At 34.4% G+C, this 20,145-nt stretch overlaps 5 protein-coding genes across 7 annotated transcripts; all 5 read right to left on the bottom strand.

Moving 5' to 3' along the window:
- Positions 1 to 319: 319 nt before the first annotated feature.
- LOC105630885 (metal transporter Nramp2) lies at positions 320 to 4,036 on the bottom strand. Its single transcript, XM_089726135.1, has 4 exons — positions 3,259 to 4,036; positions 2,699 to 2,835; positions 1,922 to 2,574; positions 320 to 959 (listed from the first exon to the last, which is right to left on the bottom strand). The coding sequence occupies exons 1-4, from the start codon at positions 3,852 to 3,854 to the stop codon at positions 735 to 737; spliced, it is 1,611 nt and encodes a 536-aa protein (XP_089582261.1). The 5' UTR covers positions 3,855 to 4,036; the 3' UTR covers positions 320 to 734.
- A 2,964-nt stretch (positions 4,037 to 7,000) lies between these two features.
- Positions 7,001 to 8,078, bottom strand: LOC149493453 (cytochrome P450 81Q32-like). Of its 2 annotated transcripts, none has more exons than XM_089726037.1 (2): positions 7,789 to 8,078; positions 7,001 to 7,670 (listed from the first exon to the last, which is right to left on the bottom strand). In XM_089726037.1, the coding sequence occupies exons 1-2, from the start codon at positions 7,825 to 7,827 to the stop codon at positions 7,050 to 7,052; spliced, it is 660 nt and encodes a 219-aa protein (XP_089582163.1). In that variant the 5' UTR covers positions 7,828 to 8,078; the 3' UTR covers positions 7,001 to 7,049. The 2 variants fall into 2 exon arrangements, 1 of the variants encoding a protein (XP_089582163.1); XR_016322586.1 differs by having other exon boundaries at positions 7,532 to 7,670; positions 7,781 to 8,078.
- Positions 8,079 to 8,910: 832 nt separating this feature from the next.
- Positions 8,911 to 11,633, bottom strand: LOC149493452 (cytochrome P450 81Q32-like). The gene is made up of 2 exons (XM_089726036.1): positions 10,631 to 11,633; positions 8,911 to 9,773 (listed from the first exon to the last, which is right to left on the bottom strand). Exons 1-2 carry the CDS (start codon positions 11,504 to 11,506, stop codon positions 9,150 to 9,152), a joined length of 1,500 nt encoding a protein of 499 aa, XP_089582162.1. The 5' UTR covers positions 11,507 to 11,633; the 3' UTR covers positions 8,911 to 9,149.
- A 1,938-nt stretch (positions 11,634 to 13,571) lies between these two features.
- On the bottom strand, positions 13,572 to 15,866 carry LOC105630889 (cytochrome P450 81Q32). The gene is made up of 2 exons (XM_012212877.4): positions 14,602 to 15,866; positions 13,572 to 14,402 (listed from the first exon to the last, which is right to left on the bottom strand). Exons 1-2 carry the CDS (start codon positions 15,499 to 15,501, stop codon positions 13,782 to 13,784), a joined length of 1,521 nt encoding a protein of 506 aa, XP_012068267.2. The 5' UTR covers positions 15,502 to 15,866; the 3' UTR covers positions 13,572 to 13,781.
- Positions 15,867 to 16,184: 318 nt separating this feature from the next.
- LOC105630890 (E3 ubiquitin-protein ligase APD1) lies at positions 16,185 to 18,243 on the bottom strand. Of its 2 annotated transcripts, none has more exons than XM_012212878.4 (8): positions 18,061 to 18,243; positions 17,742 to 17,968; positions 17,564 to 17,660; positions 17,373 to 17,450; positions 17,078 to 17,298; positions 16,916 to 16,985; positions 16,527 to 16,833; positions 16,185 to 16,431 (listed from the first exon to the last, which is right to left on the bottom strand). In XM_012212878.4, the coding sequence occupies exons 1-8, from the start codon at positions 18,155 to 18,157 to the stop codon at positions 16,353 to 16,355; spliced, it is 1,176 nt and encodes a 391-aa protein (XP_012068268.1). In that variant the 5' UTR covers positions 18,158 to 18,243; the 3' UTR covers positions 16,185 to 16,352. The 2 variants fall into 2 exon arrangements, with proteins under 2 accessions (XP_012068268.1, XP_012068269.1); XM_012212879.4 differs by having other exon boundaries at positions 18,057 to 18,214.
- Between the last annotated feature and the right edge of the window lie 1,902 nt (positions 18,244 to 20,145).

Below are 20,145 nucleotides of genomic sequence, written 5' to 3'. Positions count from 1 at the left end.
ACCTTGAGATCGCCGCCAAGGTACCGAGCTTAATATCTGTAACTGAAAACTAACTGGAGAATATTATGTCCATTTGTACCGTAAAAAGAGAAAGAAGGAAATGAGAAACAGATGACAAAAGAGAGACTTCAAATTTCACAGCAGTTACGCTTCCTGATACTATCTCTTCTTCACGCAAAAGCAGCAAATATTCAACAAAGAACAAAGGGTGTTATAAGCAGCTGAATGAAACAAACATAGGAATAGAGAGGAAAAGATAAGATGAAGAGGATAATAATAAATAATAAGAGCTACAAAAGAAATATATTATCCACATCAATGAGTTTGCAAAATTTACTTCATTCTTTCGTATAGATTAGTACTTACAACAAGATTTCAACTATGATACATGATAAACAGTTCTAGAATAACTAATGAACTCATCCTAATTGCAATGAACTAGAAACCCTGGACCTATTACAATGCAAGTAATTAACCTTTTTTGCTACAAAGATGGTCTGTCCATGTGCCAAAACGAAGAGATATTTCCGTTGCACTTTCCACAACGAGAAAAGTAGTAAAATTCCGTTGAACTTTCCAAAATGAGAAAAGTAGTAAATTTGTATAGTCAGGTTATGACAGTGAAAAAACGTTTTGCTGTTGAAAGAGTCTCGACAACTGTCATTCTATATGGCAGAGTTTTGGAGGACAGTTTCTCATTCCAATCTTTAGAAAATTTTTGAAACTGGACAAACTTAATTTCCAGATAAAGCATTCCTCTTAGACATTTCTAAACTAAGCCAAGTAGAAGAGAGAGCACCACCACGGGAAACAAGATAAATAATAAATGCTATATATGCCACAGTGCCAGTGCAGGCCAGAAAACCAAATAGCAAACCTTTAACTTCAGATGCAAAGAAATCAAGCAACAGGTACCCATTGATCAGTATAACCAGGATAGCTACAGTCCATGCTAGTCTCTACAAAATAATTGAAAAAAAATATTAGAAGAACAAAATCAGTAAAAGTTACTCACTTGGAAACAATCTAACAATTTTGTTCATGACAAGCAAAAAATGTTTAACATTCACCAGATACAAAGATCTCCATTTCAACAGCTGCCAGCACCAATGAGCTACTATGAATGCAACATGTGAATTAACCAAAAACAAAACAAATGCTTTAAGCCAACTTCTTTGTTTGGTTTTTAAATGATTATTATAATCTTGTACTAAGACGCACCCAAATGCCACACCATGCCATCTCAACATCTAGACAACACAAAGGGTGCATAACATAGTCAAAGTACATTAATCTACCATGATATCTATATACAAAAGATGGAAGGTTGGCCAGTCTATTGCTTCTTTTTTTCTGCCTATTTTGCCATGGGGTGTTGGTTCACAACTAAAACCTTATTTATACCAAAGGCTCCATTCCTGTTACGAGAAGATGTCTTGGTAGTCTACTAAAAAGCAAAGCACAACACAGGCATCTTCCACTTCTGAAGTCTATTCAGAAGCAATAAAATACCCAAAGCATTAAAAATGCCCGCGGGCAACTGAGTTTTCTTGTAGATTGAATTGATGCTAAAAACTTTTAGGTCTACTCTATTCTTCTTCTTCTTTTTAATATGTCGAGTGTATGTCTTGATAAAAGAAGCTTCAAAAAGTCTAGTTCACAAATGATTCTATAAAGTAGCTAATGAAGAATAAGTGAAAAAATGAATCAATCAAGCAGCTGCAACTCTTTGGAAAGTTTAACACTGATAAACCAATAACAAATGAAGTTTGTTGATGTTAGTTAATACATTAATTAATTTGTCAAAGTTTTTTCCTTTTTGTATCCAATTTCTCTTTTGAAACTATTCACATGTCAATAAACTCAAAATGGCTGGTCACCAAAAGTAAAGATTATCAGAGTGGTGAATTCAACAGCTTACCTCGAGAACATGTCCAATTCTAAAGACCCCCATAACCTGCTCCTTGGCCACCAAGGTAAGAAGGGGGATAAGTGCAAAAGGGATCTGTATTGACTGAAGCACATTCAGCCATTCATTTAAAATATCCAACGAAGCTTCAGAAGTGTTGAAAACAATAGCTACTATCATAGTTGGCACAATAGCACAACTTCGTGTTATCAACGCCCTCAGCCATTTCTTCAACCGAAGGTTAAGAAAACCTCCCATGATAAACTGGCCAGCATATGTGCCAGTTATCGTACTACTTTGTCCAGCTGCCAACAAGCCAATACCCCAGATATAAAGAATTGGAAAAACTCCTCCTCCATATTTCTCCTGAAGATACTGCCCTGCATTGACCAGTCCTATGCTATTAGCCTGTTGAGTACCATAGAATCCCTTGGCGAACACAGTTGTCACAAACAAGTTGATCATGAAGGAGACTAAAAGAGCAACTGATGACTCGATTAAGTAGTAATTCAGGGCCTCTTGAACCCGACCTTTCTTCTGACGATCAATCTTCCTTGATTGCACCAAAGCTGAGTGCAAGAACACGTTGTGAGGCATTATAACACAACCCACAACACCCACAGCTTGCCGAATTGTTTTTGAACCAAGTCTTGGAATTAAAATGCCTAAAACAAGGATCACAATTAGTCACAGCCACGCTCCAATAAAGACACTTAATTAAGAAAGAAGGATTAAGTACTGGTATGCAGAATGTTCTCCTCCATTCCATATACCAAATGGCATTCTTACCTGCTAAAAGTTCTTTTCCATTTGGCTTGGTGTCACCAAACATCCACGCAAAAGATACGGCCATAGTTGCAATTAGGACTGCAAAAACAGCTTCTAATTTCCTCACTCCGTAATTCTCTAGAAACAAAAACATAAAACTGTCCATACAAAGAGAGAAAAATCCTTCATTAATAAAATATATCATTCATTCCCTTGCATAATGAACTGCACTGATTAACTAATTCCAAGTAAAAAAAAAAAGACCCTAACTTTTAAGAACAGGCCGAAAAGAATACCTTTGGCAAACAAAACAGTGACAAGACGGAAAAAAAGCAGAAAAAAAAAAGCCTAATAATGCAAAATCAATTAATCTCAATTGAATGACTCTTATCGTTGAAGCTTCTTACAAGATCCCTAAATGGTTAAAATGATAAAGTTTTAAACCCAAAACTGGCTTCATAAGAACTAATCCTATGGAAACCATATGTTAAAGAATGTCAGGTTGAATAAAACTAGCAAATGATAATATATGCTAAATCCGAAAAGGAAAAAAAGAAAATTAAAACCCCACTATGACATACCAATCCAACGCTGTAATCACCACTCCCGCCCAGAGCGGCAAAACCCCATTGCTCAAAATATGTAGAGCAATAGCACTTCCTATAACTTCCTGTATATCAGCCCCAATAAGAGCCACCTCCGCCATGAACCACAAGATCAACCTAGCCCAATTGGGATACTCCTCTCTACACAACTCCGCCAAGTGACGTCCGGTGGCTACACCGACGCGGGCCGATAGCATCTGGATCAGCAACCCCATGACGGTGGCCCACATCAGCAGCCATAGCAGCGAGTATCCAGCAATCGCTCCAGCCTGGAGATCCCCTTCCAAATTTCCCGGATCTAAAAACGCTATGCTCATCAAAAATCCAGGTCCAGTAAATAACCAAAGTTTTTTCCACGAGAATGGAGGCACGTAATCGTCGGCATCGATTGCGTCCGCGCTATCCACACCTACGATTACGATTTTCTCCCTCGCTTCGAAAGCGACTTCTTCGGAGTCTTCACCATCCGACGACGATAATGTCGGTGATTGGACTGCTGTAGCTAATAGGCGGCTCGATTCCTCCTTCCTGTCGTCTTCTTTGGAATCTTCTTCTCGCGATGGGGAGCTCATTCTTTCTTTTTAATTTTATAATTATGTAAATAAATGACCCGGGATTATTACTCGATTGGAGGGCGGAGCCGGAGCCGGAGCTAGAGCTGTTTTGGGCTGCTAATATCCGAGTTGAAGGAAGCAGAGGAGGCCTCTCTGTTCTCAGTTGATTTGGCAAGAAGAGACCACCTTGGCGATGGGTTTATATATCTTTTTTATCTTTTAGCTTTCGTTATCAATTCGCTTTCGTAGTAAACAATCGTTGCAACCGGGGTCTTTAGCCATTCAAATTCTGACACGTTTGTGTCGTCGGCCGTTAGCATCTTATCAACAGTAATTGTGCATGTTTTCGTTGACAAATTAACAGCATGCCTCTTGAAAAAAAAAAAAAAAAAAAAAAAAATTAACAGCATGCAAGTGAGGAGTTTAAAATATGGTGAAAATTTAGGTTTGTAACCAAACATCGAATCAAACCAACTCAATTTGATCGGAATTGGATAGTTATTTTAAAATTTTGATCATCAATCCGTTTGGATATGTAAAATCATTTGGTCTTCGTTTTTTTTTATTTTATCACCATATATTACTAATCAAATTTATTTTAAACTCAAAATAATTAATTTAATTTAAAATGCATGAATACAAACCTATTTAGTTTAATTAATATGATTATTAGACCATTTAATTTAGATTTAAATATCATAAAAACATATTCGAATAAATCGAAACCAAATTGATTCTTTTGTTAACAGTGAAATTACCGTCCTCAGAAGATTAACAATTACCTAGGAAAAATTATATAATATAATGGTTATCTCACAGAGAATGTTTTATATGGAATAATAAATAAATTTGTATAAATAGTTTCGTATTAGATAATAAATCTTTTTTATCTTTTTGGTAATTATTTTTTTAATTTGAAAAACTATATTTCACGTAAAAAAAATAAAAATAATTTTTTAAAAAATCATTTCATGAATTCCGCTTGATGTATGGACACATGAAACAAGAAAGAATTACATAGCTGGAAGTGGAGGTAATTTGGGAGTATAATATTTTTGTAAACGGTCCAAGAAATTGAATTTCAAGATTTGGTTTTTAGTCCATTTGGAGGCTGCTTGTACATTTTTGTTTGTAAAAACCATGTGCTTATATATACATATATTACCAGAGAAACGAATGATGGAGAGCCAAAGTGCCTGCGATTTCAAGAGAATCCTGTTGATTACTTTTTCTAAAAATGGATTGTGTACTACGATGTTGATTTGTATTCATTTACATATTAAATATGTAAAATCAATGAGAACCATTCTTTTCTGGTAAGGAAGGAAAATGCTTGCCATTTGGCAGAACAGAGCACAAATTCAAATTCTCATGTTTTTTACAAAATAATGTGTGTATATATCATGATCTGTACTGTGCTTGGACCTTGTAACAGTTGGGGTAGCATATGGATGGATGGAAGGCGTTTGGTTATGTTGGGCACTGGCTTTTCTAGTTTTGTTGCGTTGAGTGGTTTCTGATTCCCAAATAATAGTTGGTTTTACTTTAGCTTAAAACCACTAAGTTTGTGATGCCTGAAACTCTGCCTAAAATGATACCATATCGTATTGCTTGTCATTTTTGAACAAATGCTAAATAAGAATGGTGACTTAAGTCAAATGTAACATGCAAATGTGGGAACAATACCATCACCAACCAAATGCTACAGATACATGCAATCAACGAAATCACCCAGCTCATATATATCCTTTTCATGTTTCCCCGCACCAGCTCATATATATCCTTTTCATGTTACCCGGCACGAGTTGTAACCGCTTCAACTGTTCATATTACCCACACGAGTTGAAGTTGTTTAACACTCCAAAATTCTCAAAATTGAAGTTATTTACCACTCCAACCAATGCCAATACTAAAATCTCCATGTTAAGATATCATGTATTTAGTAATGAGAAAGAATAGTTACTCTCATTCTCGAAATTCAAATAGAAACTGAAGTCGCTTACCACCTTAACCAATATCAATACTAAAACTTCCTTGTTAGTATAATATGTATTTTAGTAACGAGAAAGAATAGTTACTCTCTTGTGTATTACTGTTAAAATTTGAGGAGACAAATTGAGTGTTACTCCTAATTTGATTTATAAATTAGAAGTGCCATTGCATTATCAGGAGGGTTGCATACAACAACACTCAACGCATGCATGGTCTTGGGTCTACCACTATACATGATCTTGGCCCAAACCTTGTCGATTGAACAATTCTTAATTTGCACGATCGAATTTGATCAAGAAAGAATATCAATCATCGCTCACGAGGGCGGCATTTAGCATTCAAGTGATAAGCCTTGAAAAAGGTCGCTCTGTTGCTCCAAGCAGCATAACCTGCGTCCCAAAAATTTAGATTTATCATAATTGTATTTAATTTAAAATTGGATATTACAGTCATGTTGATGATTTCGTCTTTATACTACTCAGGTTCCTGTTCTTGTAGGGATAATAGAACCTCAACCATGATTTTCTTCCTTGCAGATAATAAAAAGCAATCATCTCCCGTTTTTCTTCTATGTTCATCTATCAAATCCTGCATAAATTCATCTCTTTTTTTTCTGCAATTCAATCAATTCATCCTCTTTTCATCTGAATCCAATCCACCCCATAATGGCAAACAATCTTTTATGAATATTTCATCACCCAATCTCATAGTTTCTATTGTTATATCATGAAATCTCCAAGCTTCATCCAGACTGAGCTTCCTCTCCATAATATTTCTTCCCACCTATTTATCCTCATTATGATCTTAAAAGTCAACTCAAAAAACAGAGATCTCATGTCCACGGCCTGATTTGGTTTAGCTGCAAGTTTGTAAATCATTGACTTGACCTCCTCAAAGCCAATTTCTGAAAGCATTTGAAGGCAATCGTTCCACAAAATTTGCACTTTGAGTCTACAAAAATATGCGTCCATTTTTAGTATAAATAAGAAATTTTTTAATTATATAATATGAGAAATCGAGTTTCTTTTTTTTATAATAGGCATCAATTGAAATTAGATAATTTGCTTTTTTTTTTTTCTATAATCCATTCTTTTACTAGAATTTAAATTTGAGTTAATAATAAAAAGTGTTCATAACATTAGTAAGCACGTCCTTAGAATAGACTTGACGGATTTAGACTAGAATAATTTTGCATACACTTGGAAGTTGGAACTAATTAATTCAAACTTGAGAGAGGAGATTCACCATGGATGGACGAGGTCTACATTCAACCAGCAAAGGCTGAGCCTTAGGGATGGTGAGTCCACCACCCTCGGTCACGTCCACCATTTCTTTGCCAACCCTTTTCCACTCAAAGCACTGGAGGAGTGACGCTAAGGTCAAACCAATCATGCGCAAAGCCATCCCCTCTCCATTACAACTCCTCTTTCCTAAACCAAAATGCATGCACTTGAAACCATCTCTAACACCGTCACGACACCCTTCAAACCTTTCTGGCTTAAATTTTCTTGGCTCCTCCCAAATTCGAGGATCATTCTGTATGCCCCACAAGTTCACTAGTAGCATTGTGCCTCGTGGTACACGGTAGCCTCCGACGGAGCATTCCTCTGATGACTCGTGATGTAGCAGTAATCCTACTGGGTAAAGTCGCATCACTTCATTTATGATGCAGCGAAGATAGGGAAGCTTTGGTATATCAGATTCAGCCACTAGATTATCTCTTCCAACAACAATGTCGATTTCGCTCTGTGCTTTCTCTAGAATTTCAGGATTGTTTACTAGAAGTGACATTGCCCATTCCATGGTTGCAGATGAAGTATCAATTCCTGCTGCCACTAGAACCTGCGGAGACATGAAATAAAACTAAAGCATTAGGGGATAATGCTAAATTTAATTCAAGTTCAATCAATTAATGACTAGCTATATTTGTTTCTTAGTTAATAGTAAATTACCCACGTACTCGAACATTTCCTTGTGATTCTACTCGCTTGATAAGCATACGACGGCTCAACACCAGTTGAGTGTACGATCCAACACGAAAATTTCTCTCATTCAGATTTGGACCCCAACTCTAATATCACGTTGAGAACGTGAACCCCATGAAAAAATTAATTAAATTTAATTTAATTATATATTTAATATTAAATTTATAATGAGATGTACTTATTTTTAATATAAAATAACTTAAATCATTTTGATCGATGCATTTTCCGCGCGTCACGTGTATTATATGTATTCGTAGCAACGTGGGATTACCCGCGTATCCCAACATTTATCTCATCCGCGCGTATGTCAGAGAGTAATTGGAGACGGTGAGAGGATAGGATTTCAACAGCTGCTAATTTGCGGAGTTTGCGCCAATGGTCTCCGTTTGAAGCCCACGTAAGGGTGGTGAAGTTGTAGCCCATGTACTTGCCAGGGAGAAGACTTGGGCGGTTGGCGAAGACGATGTCGTTTCTGGTAAAACATTCTTCTACAGTGGATGGAGAGCATACTAGGAGGACACGGCGGGAGCCAAACTGGAGGAGCAGTACGGGACCGTGTCGGTTTGATATTTTGTAGAGAGATCGATGGAGAGGTTTACCGAGGCGGTGGAGGCGGCCTATTATTGGTAAAGTGGGGAATGGACTTGGCGGAAGATTTAGGATCTTATTGAGGATATGAGTGGCGAGTATATAGAGAACTAAAAAGAGGAGAAGGTGGAAGATCATTGTCTTGATTCAATGGAGGCTTGTGGTTGAGCTTGAAGAAGGAAGAAGATGGGATAGGATGCCAGTTAATAATGCATGCCATGGAGCCCATGCGTTATTGAATGCAGAGAAATATGAGGTTATAGTGTCAAGAAGACAACAACTTAAACGGCCTGAGCATAATGCAGAGAAGGACGCATTCTGAAATTTTACGGATTAAAATAAAAAGGATAAAATTGTAATTTGATATTGAATGGGTAGTTGGCTTTGAAATATAACCAGAAGCAAAATTATTATGAATATAAACAAGAATTTTCTAATTGTATGATATAAGAAATCATCCTTTTCTTTTTTCTTTTTTCTTTTTTTTTTTTTTTAAATCTATACCAATCGAAATGAAATAGTTAACCTTTTTTTATAATCTCTCATTTCACTTAGATTTAAACCTGAGCAGATGTCCGTAATTAGTTAATTAGTTACATTCTTCTAAAAACATTAGTAGGACTAAAAATTAATACATTTTTTCGATCCATCAAAGTCCCAATTGACTGAAAATTTATTAATGCGTCAAACCATAAAAGAGATACCTAGGACTTAGACTATATATAATAATTTTCCATAGATTTGGAATTCAAACTTGAGAAAGGAGATTCGCCATGGATGGACGAGGTCTACATTCAACCAGCAAAGGCTGTGCCTTAGGCATAGTGAGTCCAAGACCCTCGGTCATGTCCACCATTTCCTTGCCAACTCTCTTCCACTCAAAGCACTGAAGGAGTGACCCCAAGGTCAAGCCAATCATGCGCAAAGCCAACCCCTCTCCAGGACAACTCCTCCTTCCTGACCCAAAAGGCATGAACTTGAAACCATCTCTAACACCCTCATGACACCCTTCAAACCTTTCTGGCTTAAATTTTGTGGGTTCCTCCCAAAGTCCAGGATCATTCTGTATGCACCACAAGTTCACTAGTAGCATTGTGCCGCGAGGCACACGGTAGCCTCCAATAGAGCCTTCCTCTGATGACTCATGAGGAAGTAGCAATGGACCTGCTGGGTAAAGTCGCATAACTTCATTTATAATGCAGTGAAGATAGGGAAGCTTTGGTATATCAGATTCAGCCACTAAATTATCGTTCCCAACAACAATGTCAATTTCGTTCTGCGCTTTCTCTAGAATTTCAGGATTGTTTACTAGAAGTGACATTGCCCATTCCATAGTTGTAGCTGAAGTATCAGTTCCTGCTGCCAGTAGAGTCTGTGAAGATTTGAAGTAAAATTCAATGCATTAAGACATATATATACAATTATCAAAGATTAAATAAACAATATTTGGAATTATATCTAACACAACCAACTACCGAAATTTTTTATTAGTTAATAGTAAAATCAACGTTAATCTGAATGCCATGAAAGTGAGTCAATGTTAATCTGAATGCCATGAAAGTGAAACCTAACAACTACGTGTTGACAATTTAAAAGGAACTCAAGACTACCAAGAGTATTAAATTCCTTAAAAACAAATTAGAGATAAGGGTTAATTTGCTCTATAACGTAGGTGCGATATACAATTTGCTTAAGAATTTTAATTTTTTAATAATTTTAATTGATAAAATTATTATTGTTATTATTATTAAAAGAAAAATTATCATTTTATAAAAATATAAACATTAAAATATTAAAAAAATAGTTCGGCTGAAAACTGAATCTTTTTGATGATTTGATGTAAAGTTTGAGTTATATTTATTTAAAGAATTAATTTTTAAATAAATTATATATTTCACGTTAAAAGTTTTAGCTATAATTGTATAAAAAAATTTATTTTTACATAAATTTGTATATTGCACCCACCACCAAATGCTAAACTGAACATTTTTCTAACAAATTATGTTTTGAGTAATTATCTACGCACTTTGTTGACTAACTTTCAGTTGCAGGTTCTATCATTTTATTTGTTAAAACATTCATAGGGGCCCGTGTTGTCAGTAGTCAAAAAGTTAGACAAGTTTTATTTCTATATTGTTTTCGGAAATTTCAAACTTTTTCAGTTTCTTTCACACAAACTGCGTGGGAGAAAAGCAGGCAACTAGAGAGGAAATCAAGTATAGATCTCACCAGCATAAGGCTTTTGATAGTTTCATCCTTGTAGAACTCAGGCTCCGATTCCTGCAGCGTTAATAACACCTTAATCAACGTCTTGTTTCTCTCCTCCTTCTCATCCGAGGCGCCCATTTTTTTCCTATGTTCGTCGATCAAATCTTGTATAAACTTATCTCTTCTTTTCTGCAACTCCATAAGCTTCTTTTCTGTCTTTCCTATCGCCTTCAAAATGGGCAAATAATCCGCCATATTCGATGCACCACCCAAACGGAATGTCTCCCTCACGATGTCTCGAAACCTCACTGCCTCCTCCACTTCTTCCACGTTCTCTCCATAATACCTCTTTCCGGCTATCATCCTCATCATTACGTTTAGCGTCAGCTCAAAAAATGCGGATTTCAAATCCACTGCCGTCTCGTCTTTTTTTCTAAATAAACGACGAATCAGTAACTTCACCTCATCTGCGCGTATGTTAGAGAGTAAATGGAGACGGTAAGAGGATAGGAGTTCAACGGCTGCCAACTTACGGAGGTTGCGCCAATGGTCTCCGTAGGAAGCCCAAGCAAGGCTCGTGTAGCTGTAGCCTATGTGCTTGCCGTGGAGAAGACGAGGGCGGTTGGCGAAGATGATATCGTTTTTGGTAAAACATTCTTCTGCGGCGGATGGAGAGGAGACTAGGAGGACACGACGGAAGCCAAACTGGAGGAGCAAAACGGGACCGTATCGATTTGATATTTTGGAGAGAGATCGATGGAGAGGTTTGCTGAGGAGGTGGAGGTGGCCTATTATGGGTAAAGTGGGGAATGGACTTGGCGGAAGATTTCGAATCTTGTTGAGAAGATGAGTGGTGATTATATAGAGAGCTAAAAAGAGGAGAAGGTGGAAGATCATGGTGTTGATTCAACGGAGGCTTATGGTTAAGCTAAAACATTAAGAAAGAAGACATTCTTATATCGATTGGATGGGATGAAACGACAGATATGAAAGCATTGACAAGAATATTCATTGGCTGTTTCTTTCAGAAAAATAAAAATAAATAAGCATGGACTGACAATAGGGCAATCAAAAATCAAATCATGTCACGAGTAGACTTTGGGGCCATAAGAAAAGTAAAAATTAAAATAAAATAGGAAATGAATAGTGTCCTGTTATTACCATTGTGGTCATCACTTATCAGGCGAACTAAAACACGCTTCTCAGAAATTCTAATCTCACAGCGTCACAACGTTAGCTTATTTTCTTGCCAATGCATAATGTATTTTATTTTACATCAGAAATAGTCTTATTTAGCATTTGTTTATTTAGAGGGTTTTTTTTTTTTTTTTTTTTTAAAGAAAGAAGATAACTATAGAGAATATTTAGAGATAATGTTTTTTTTTATTTGCGGTATGAGAGAAAAAATATATATTTAAGGAAGTAATATTTATTTTATTCCAAGCTAGTATATTATAAATTTCTTTAATTTTGAGAGAAAATGATAGAGAAAATTGAGAATTTCAATAATTTTTATTAAATTATTAAAATAGCCTGAAATAATTAAAATTCCTTTTATTGTTAAAAATAAATGAGGACATAATTCTCAATTTTCAATAATATTTTTTTAAAAAAATTTTGACCTTTCCAAATAAAAGAAAATAAATTCATTTTTTCCTTCATTCTATCCAAAAACAAGTGTGAAAATAAATTTGGAAAGAAAATTGATAATTCTTTATTATTTTTTTCAATTAATTTCCTTCTTTCATTATTTTTCTTCCTTCCCAATCAAAGTATTAATATTTTCTATCTTATATAATTTGCATAGAGATTTTTTAATACTAATAAAAATAATAGATTTTCTCAAAAAAAAACTTATAGATAGAATACATCCTTATCCTTAGTTTTTTTATTTTTTTTTTTTTTTTTTTTTTTTTTTAAGATGAAGTAGAAACTTATCTAGAAAACGAAAGTAAGTATTCAACGAAAATGATTTAGCTAAAAGATGTGCAGCTTCGTTGGCTAACCTTCTAACTCAAACTAAATCAACTAGTGGCATTTGGTTTAATAAAATCCTAAATAATCCTCTACGACAGCTCCTAGTTCACTCAAGTTAGGCCCTTATCTTGAAAGGTAAGAATTAGCATTTTCGGAGTGGAAAAGGCGTGCACGCTATTAGGCCAGAGACGTAAAATACTAAGGGCTGAAGTAATTTTTTAAATATGTTTTTCAAAAAAAATAGAAAAATAAAATTTTATATTCAAATCGATCGATTTTCTATTTAGAAAATTAGAAAATGGTTTTTTAATTTTCTAAAATTTAACTGAAATTTAAAAAACAATTTTAATTTATTTTTCAGTGTTTTTCTTTATAAAAAAAACATATTTTCCAATTGTTTTCTATTTTTTAAAAATGACATTTTCATAATTAAAATTATAATATTTACAAATAATTTTTTCTATAAAATATTTTTATTTAAAAAAATAAAAATATTTAAATAAAGTAAAAATTTATATTATTCTTTAATAAATAATTAATTTTATTTTTATAGATACATTATATTCTTTATTTTTATACAATGATAAAAAATGATATCATATTATAAATAATCAATAATAAAAATTTAAAAATTTTTACATGAAAATTTCTAAATTTATTTTATAACATTTTATTTGTTTTAATAATAAAAGTTATGAATAATGTTTATGAAGTTAATTTAAAATATAATTTTTCATTGTTATTAAGTGAACTCATTATATATTTTCTATTTTCTAGTTTTCATTTTCAAAAAAAAAAAAAAAAAAAACTGTTTTCTTTGAAACATAAATAGAAAATCGAAAAATGTTTTCTGTAAATAAACACAACTTAATATACTTGGATTCTTATGTTCAAATTCATGGTGGGCTATATACTCTTCAGCTTTCACTGGAATATTCTTTGTTGAATAATGTTTTTGTTAAGAAGAGACGTCAAAGACCAGAAGTAACAAATTTATCTTTTTCTTGACAATTATAAACACAAGATAAAACATAATAGTATTGCACACTAATAAATAGTCTAATAGTAAATATATAACCGATTTGATAATAGATGCACTTTGGAATCTTCCTTCCCCGTGCTAAAAAAAAAAACATAAGAGACTTACCCTGCATCTTCCAGAGATGAAATTACAATTGTGGACACCAAATACTTTCTAGAAGTGAGAAAGAAGGTCCAATAAAGTTGGGCGAGGCCTACATTTAGCAAACAAGGGTTCAGCCTTGGGCATGGTGAGTCCATTCCCTTCTTTCATGTCCACCATCTCTTCGCTAATTCTTTCCCATTCAAAGCACTGAATTAAAGTTGCTAACGCCAACCCAGTCATCTTCATGGCCAAGCCCTCTCCAGGACACCCTCTCCTCCCTGCCCCAAATGGTAACAGTACATATCCCTCTTTTTTCCCTTTTAGACCCTCGAACCTCTCTGGCTCAAACTTGCTAGGCTCTTCCCATAAATTAGGATCATTTTGGATAGCAAAAGTGTTCACCAATAACATTGTGCCACGGGGGACATAAAAACCTCCTACAGTGCATTGCTCTGATGACTCGTGGGGTAGTATCAATGGGGCAGCAGGCTGCATTCGAAGTGTTTCGGTAATGATGCAATGGAGATAAGGAAGCTTGGAAAGGTCTGACTCTTCAATGAGCTTGCTTTCACCTATATTTTTGTCTATTTCGGCCCTGGCTTTAATAAGGGTGTTTGGGTTGTTGAGCAAAAGTGACATTGCCCACTCCATGGTTCCAGCAGAAGTATCACTTCCAGCTGATAACAGAACCTGGGTACAAAGTTAAGTAAAAATGTCAATTTTACTAAGAGAATAGAATAGTATATAACCAATTTGATAGATAATTTCAGTATTAAGAATTTATGTCATCAATGACGCAACTGAAAGAAAAAATATAGCAATTAACAAGGAAGATGGAGTTGAATTACTGGCTATATTATGAATTTGACTATTAAAAGATAGAGCTTACTTGCATCATGCCTCTGATTATTTCATCGGTATAGTATTCAGGTTCATCTTCTTGCAACCTTAAGAGCACATCAATCATTGTCTTGCTCTTCCATTCCTTATCCAAACACCTTTGTCTTTTATGCTCTTCAATCAAATCCTGCATAAACCTATCTCTCTTTCTTTGCAGTGCTTCTAACCTTTTTTTGATCTTGTTTAAACCAATCCAGTTCAAAACAGGTATAAAATCTCCAATATTAGTTGCTCCACTTAATTGAAAAGTCTCTGTTACAATTTCTTTAAATCTCCTTTCTTCATCTAATTCCTTCGTATTATCTCCGTAATATCGTTTTCCAGCAATCATCCTCATCATGACATTAAGTGAAAGCTCAAAAAACATTGATTTCATGTCAACCGCCACAAATTCGCCTCTCTTTGATCCTCTAAAAAGGCTAAAAACCAATGATCTGACCTCTTCTACGCGTATATTGTAAAGCATTTGGAGGCGATTCGATGATAAGAGTTCAATTGAAGCTATGCGCCTCAAGTTGCGCCAGTGGTCGCCGTAGGAGGCCCAAACAAGAGTGGTGTAATCATATCCGAGGTGTTTTCCAGCCAGAAGTTTGGGACGGTTTGCGAAAATGATATCATTTTTAGTGAAGCATTCCTCTGCAGCAGCAGGAGATGATATAAGGAGGACAGGACGGGACCCAAATTTAAGGAATAGAATTGGACCATATTTGTTTGAAAGATTTGCAAAGGTGCGGTGGAGAGGTTTCTTGAAGAGGTGGAGATGGCCGATTATGGGTAAGGAGAGACCTGGACTTGGTGGCAGGTTCTTATTTATTAGAAGAAAATGTTTAGAGAGAAAATAAAGAAATACGAAGACCAGGAAAATACTGAAGAAATATGAAATTTCCATATTGGAGAGAATTGTGCCACTAACTGTGATCCAAAAAGAATAAATAATCAAGAAAAGCGAAATGGAGGCTTGAAATGGGCGATCAAGGATTCTCCTCGAGTGCTCGTATGTTCGTCTTGGCTTAAAAAATCCGGCCAAATTTAAGTAGCTAGAGCCTGGGGATAATTAGACAACCAGAATCAGGGGAAATGACAATCAGATGAACTATGTGAATTGTTGGGTTGCGTTTGTACGTTTCAATGTGTTCGAAGTCATGGGTTTAAGAAGTAAGGAAGAGATATATTACAGATTAGATTTTAGTCTTGCTGCTCTTTTACAAGAAGGAAGAGAGCAATGGCTGTGTATTTGTAATATCAAGGATCAAAGTTTATTTTTTTTTTATTATTTTTTTTTTCTGGTGATGATGGAATGGCCACGATGCTTTAATTTATTTCACAAATTATAATTTGAAATAAATTATAATTTATGGATGTGAGTTTCTAGGGCCTGTGGGCCAGAAAAAAGGTTATCTTGCCCAATGCCCAACGAGTATGACTAAAAAAAGAGTATATTCTAAATCAATTTGGATGAATAAACTGACAATAACTATATGTAGAAAACTGGAGAAATGCTTCTCAAGTTACTATTTTTTTTTTTTTGGGTCCATTGGTAAATGCTTTGAGGACTCCTGTTTCTCATTTAACTTGGAAAAAAAAAGCATTTTTAGCAGAAAATAAATGAACAGTAGCCAAGTAATTTATAAACAAATACAAAGGCACGGAACTGAAGCAAAAAAATATCACTCCTTCCCTTCAATAATATGAAAATCCTGAATCTTATGCACACATGTCTTTAAGCTGGAGTTGTTGCATCTATGGAGTGAAAAGTCTTCTTACTTTGTTTATTAGCCTTCTACATATGGGACATATCTTGTTTTCCCCCTCCATAATCCTGTGGAGCAAACCCTCAATCAGAATCTCTTAAATCTTCAAATTAGGGGGGAAAAAAAATTATAACGGAACATGTATAGATGTTACAATATGTACCTTTGAGCACAGTCATAGCAGGTGGCACAATGGCCACAAGGAACAAAAAAGCAGTTTCTTTGCTCATCGTAACAGATGACGCACAATTTTGCATCATATAAATCTTCAGAAGAACTGCTAGACGATCTATCTTCTTCATCTTCTTCTACATTCGTTCCATATGTGAAAGGAACTGACTTTTGTGGCAATATAGGCTCTGTCTCACTTTCAGAAACTTGATAACTCGGTGCTGTTTCTACTAAAGTAGTCTCAGAATCACAAGCTCCAAGATATTTCAACACCAGGAAAATAATAACAATAATAAATCCTGAAAAACAGCAAAACAAAAATTAAAGGCATTCTCAATTAGTACTTAAATTATAAGATTCTGAGACTAACGAATTTTGTACCTAAAATTGCAATGTAAGTTATCACCCGTGCCACGAAAGAAAGCTCGACATACCATCCGCCAGTATCATCCTGCAGTCAATTTAACTAATTAGACTTCAGTCTTTTGGGAAAGATATGATTTAAGATTAGGAAATTGAGAAAGAAAGGGACTAGGGCGTTACATTATCAGGTGTGGTTACTACAACATAATGAATATTTGGAAATAGAAGCTTGAGCCGGCATGATCCGTTTATTGTTGAGCACATATTCTTGGCTTTTGATATATCATAAAGTTTTGATGTAACGTTTAGAGATAGTTTCATTATAATGCTTTTGCGGTTTGTGTTTACCAGACCAAGATAGTACTTGTCGTCCTCTTCTATAATGTATTCAACTTCTTTACCTGAAAAATATGTTATTGTTTTAACATAATCAAGCCTTTCTGATAAATAGCTCAGAAAGGGGAGAAACGGTTACCTCTTAGGGATTGACTGAGGTTAAAGACATCAAGAGTAGTAGTCACTTTTGGCAGCAGAGTTTCATACGTGCGTTCTCCTGCAGGAGCAGATGTGTGATTACATATTTGAATAGTATTTATTATGCTGAAAGTGAAAATTGTAATTCAGATTGACCAATTTCCACTTCAAAGACTCAATAACCGAAACAACCTTTAACTAAAACGACTTGTAGTTGATTTAAAATGCTAGTTTGAGTTTCCCATCTCATACGAATCCTTGAACCCCTGTTCAACCACAAAGAAAATCCCTGGAAAAAAAAAATTCAATGATTTGAAAGCAGCAATTCAGCTAAACATGATTGTAATTGAACAGAATTTCAAAATGTTACCTTTCGACTGTAAGATGCAACAATTATGTAATCCGATGTGCTCCAATTCGTTTCCAAACTCAATTCAGGTTTCTCAAAGAAACCATATAGAAGAACCCCTTTCTTATCTTCATCTCTCACTTCAACTTGCTCTACAAATACAGAACTTGCTTTCATCAAGCGGGATGAGCTAGGTCCAAGCACCATTCGGCGATCCCCGTAATACCCATATCTTAAACTTACAGAAACTGCAAATCAAAAACCCAAAATGGAAATGCTCGCTTCAGATTGAAGGATTAATTAAATTAAAAAAATTGAAATAGATGGTAGAATTACATGCCACATATCCACAGTGTCAAGGGCGCAAGTAACCGTCCCAAAGATTCTCGCAGTCGCCGATGACGGATAGGAGCTGGCGAGAACACTGGCCTGAACATGGCTGCGCTGGACAGGTTGAAACAGAGAGAGAGAGTGAAAGAGCTAACAATAAGTTTCGGTTTGGCTTGGTGCAAGAGGAGACTAGTAGGTTAGTGCATTGGCTTTTAACTAACTACCACGCTGCTTCTGGCGGGTAATTGAACGACAAGTTGCTTTGATTCATTTTTGAATGTTAGGTATCCGTTATTTGTTTCGTTAACAGTTGTTTTTCTGTTTTTTTTTGTGCTCCCTTGTTTATTTCTCCTCTATTATATTATTTTTTGGTAATAGATTTGTTACTGTCAAAACTGTTTTCTTCTTTAAAGAAATTCTTTTTTCGACTGATTACTTTTTTTTTTACACCCTAAACAATAATAATAATATTAAAAAAAAAAAACATATTATCTTTCAAAAGGAGAAGCAACCTTGGGCCTGTCTTTAAAAACCCAAGAGGCCTAAAAATACTGTAATGTTTAAGCATAACTTAATTGATACGGTAGTAATGGATCCTTCAAGAGGAAGCTGGCCCAAAACACTATGCAACTCGGTTTTAATTATCAACCGGTAAGACAGTTATTAAAATCAAAACAGATTGACTAAAATTAATCTCTTTCAAATTGGAAAACCATTATATGAAAAGTCTCTGCAAATGTTGACTTCAAAATCCAATTTTATAATCAAGTTCGAGATTTAGTATGCACCATTCACTTGACTTTGAGTAAGATTTTACATACAGAATTAAAATTGAAATTTATAAAAGTTCGAGGACCATGAGAAAAAAAAAAACCTACATAATTGGAATACGATATTATTTAAAGAAAAAAAATACATTTTTCTTTCTAAAATTCTTTTATTCGGATTTCAGATATGAAAGTTCCAATTGTCAAAATCAAATAATAAATCATTGTGTAGCATAATTTTTGCTTCGAGGAAAAGACTGAGAATGAGGTGGGCCACACGTGTGAGTAATAGTGTGACTCGTGGGGTGAGAGGTGGACCTAATTGGAAGAAAATAAGTAAAGAGTGACACGTAGTAATTTGTAACCTTTGGATTACAACTGAAAGCATAAAGCAGCATGTGCTGTCTGGGGCCCTCACCTCACCCCTCCACACCCAGACACAATTCTCTGCGTCCTTGTTAACCTCGAGCACATCAAACCAATTTCTTTATATATATATATATATATTTTTTTTTGCCTGGCTATTCTTCTATCTCAAGGTACGTAATTACTTCTTTCTGCGTAAGTAGTAATATCTCAATTATTTTTTTGTTTTTTTTTTTATAACTATGTAGTTATATAAGTAATGTTTTGTCTAATATATTTGATTATATCATTTGTAAGGGTGTTATTTCTCATACTTAAAACCGTTTGGAAGTGATTTCAATTCTGAATATTCTAAATTCTTTGTAAATATGGAACTTTTCCTTTTAATATTTATCTTTAAAAATCAAAGTAATGAAATTTATTTTTAAAATTTTCAAAAATTATACATATCAACTTCTAAATATTTTTGACATTTGATTTCATTTTTATATCTCTCTTTTAAAGTTTATTTCGGTACCTATTAGTTAACAAGCATAAAATACTCAAATGTCCATTTTTATTTTTCAATAAAAATAGAGAGAAAGAAATAACGTTAATATAAAATTGATTTGTGATTTTCATAAAATATATTATATATTTTGATAAATATCGTATTCTAGTTTAATTAGAAATACCTTTATTTTAATATAAACTTATTTATATTAGTTTAGTCCATGAGTAAATCTATAGATCTGGTCTATATTAGTCAATTTTTTTAAAATAAATGGAAAAAAAATTTAAGTTAATTTAAATTCTCTAAAAAATTATTAATATATCAATAGTAAAAGAGGAGATTTTTTTTCCCTCTTAAACATAATAAAACATTATATATATTTATTACCTTCATCAAAATTATGGCATTTTTTTATAAAGCATATGCTAATTCATGTGCATTACATACGTGTGCACACTCCACGAGCAAA

This window comes from Jatropha curcas, chromosome 9 (genome assembly GCF_041381405.1).
Source record: "Jatropha curcas cultivar XTBG-Jc1 chromosome 9, XTBG_Jcur_1.0, whole genome shotgun sequence".
In the NCBI taxonomy this organism is placed as follows: Eukaryota; Viridiplantae; Streptophyta; class Magnoliopsida; order Malpighiales; family Euphorbiaceae; genus Jatropha; species Jatropha curcas.
This window is presented reverse-complemented; position numbering and strand designations above follow the sequence as displayed.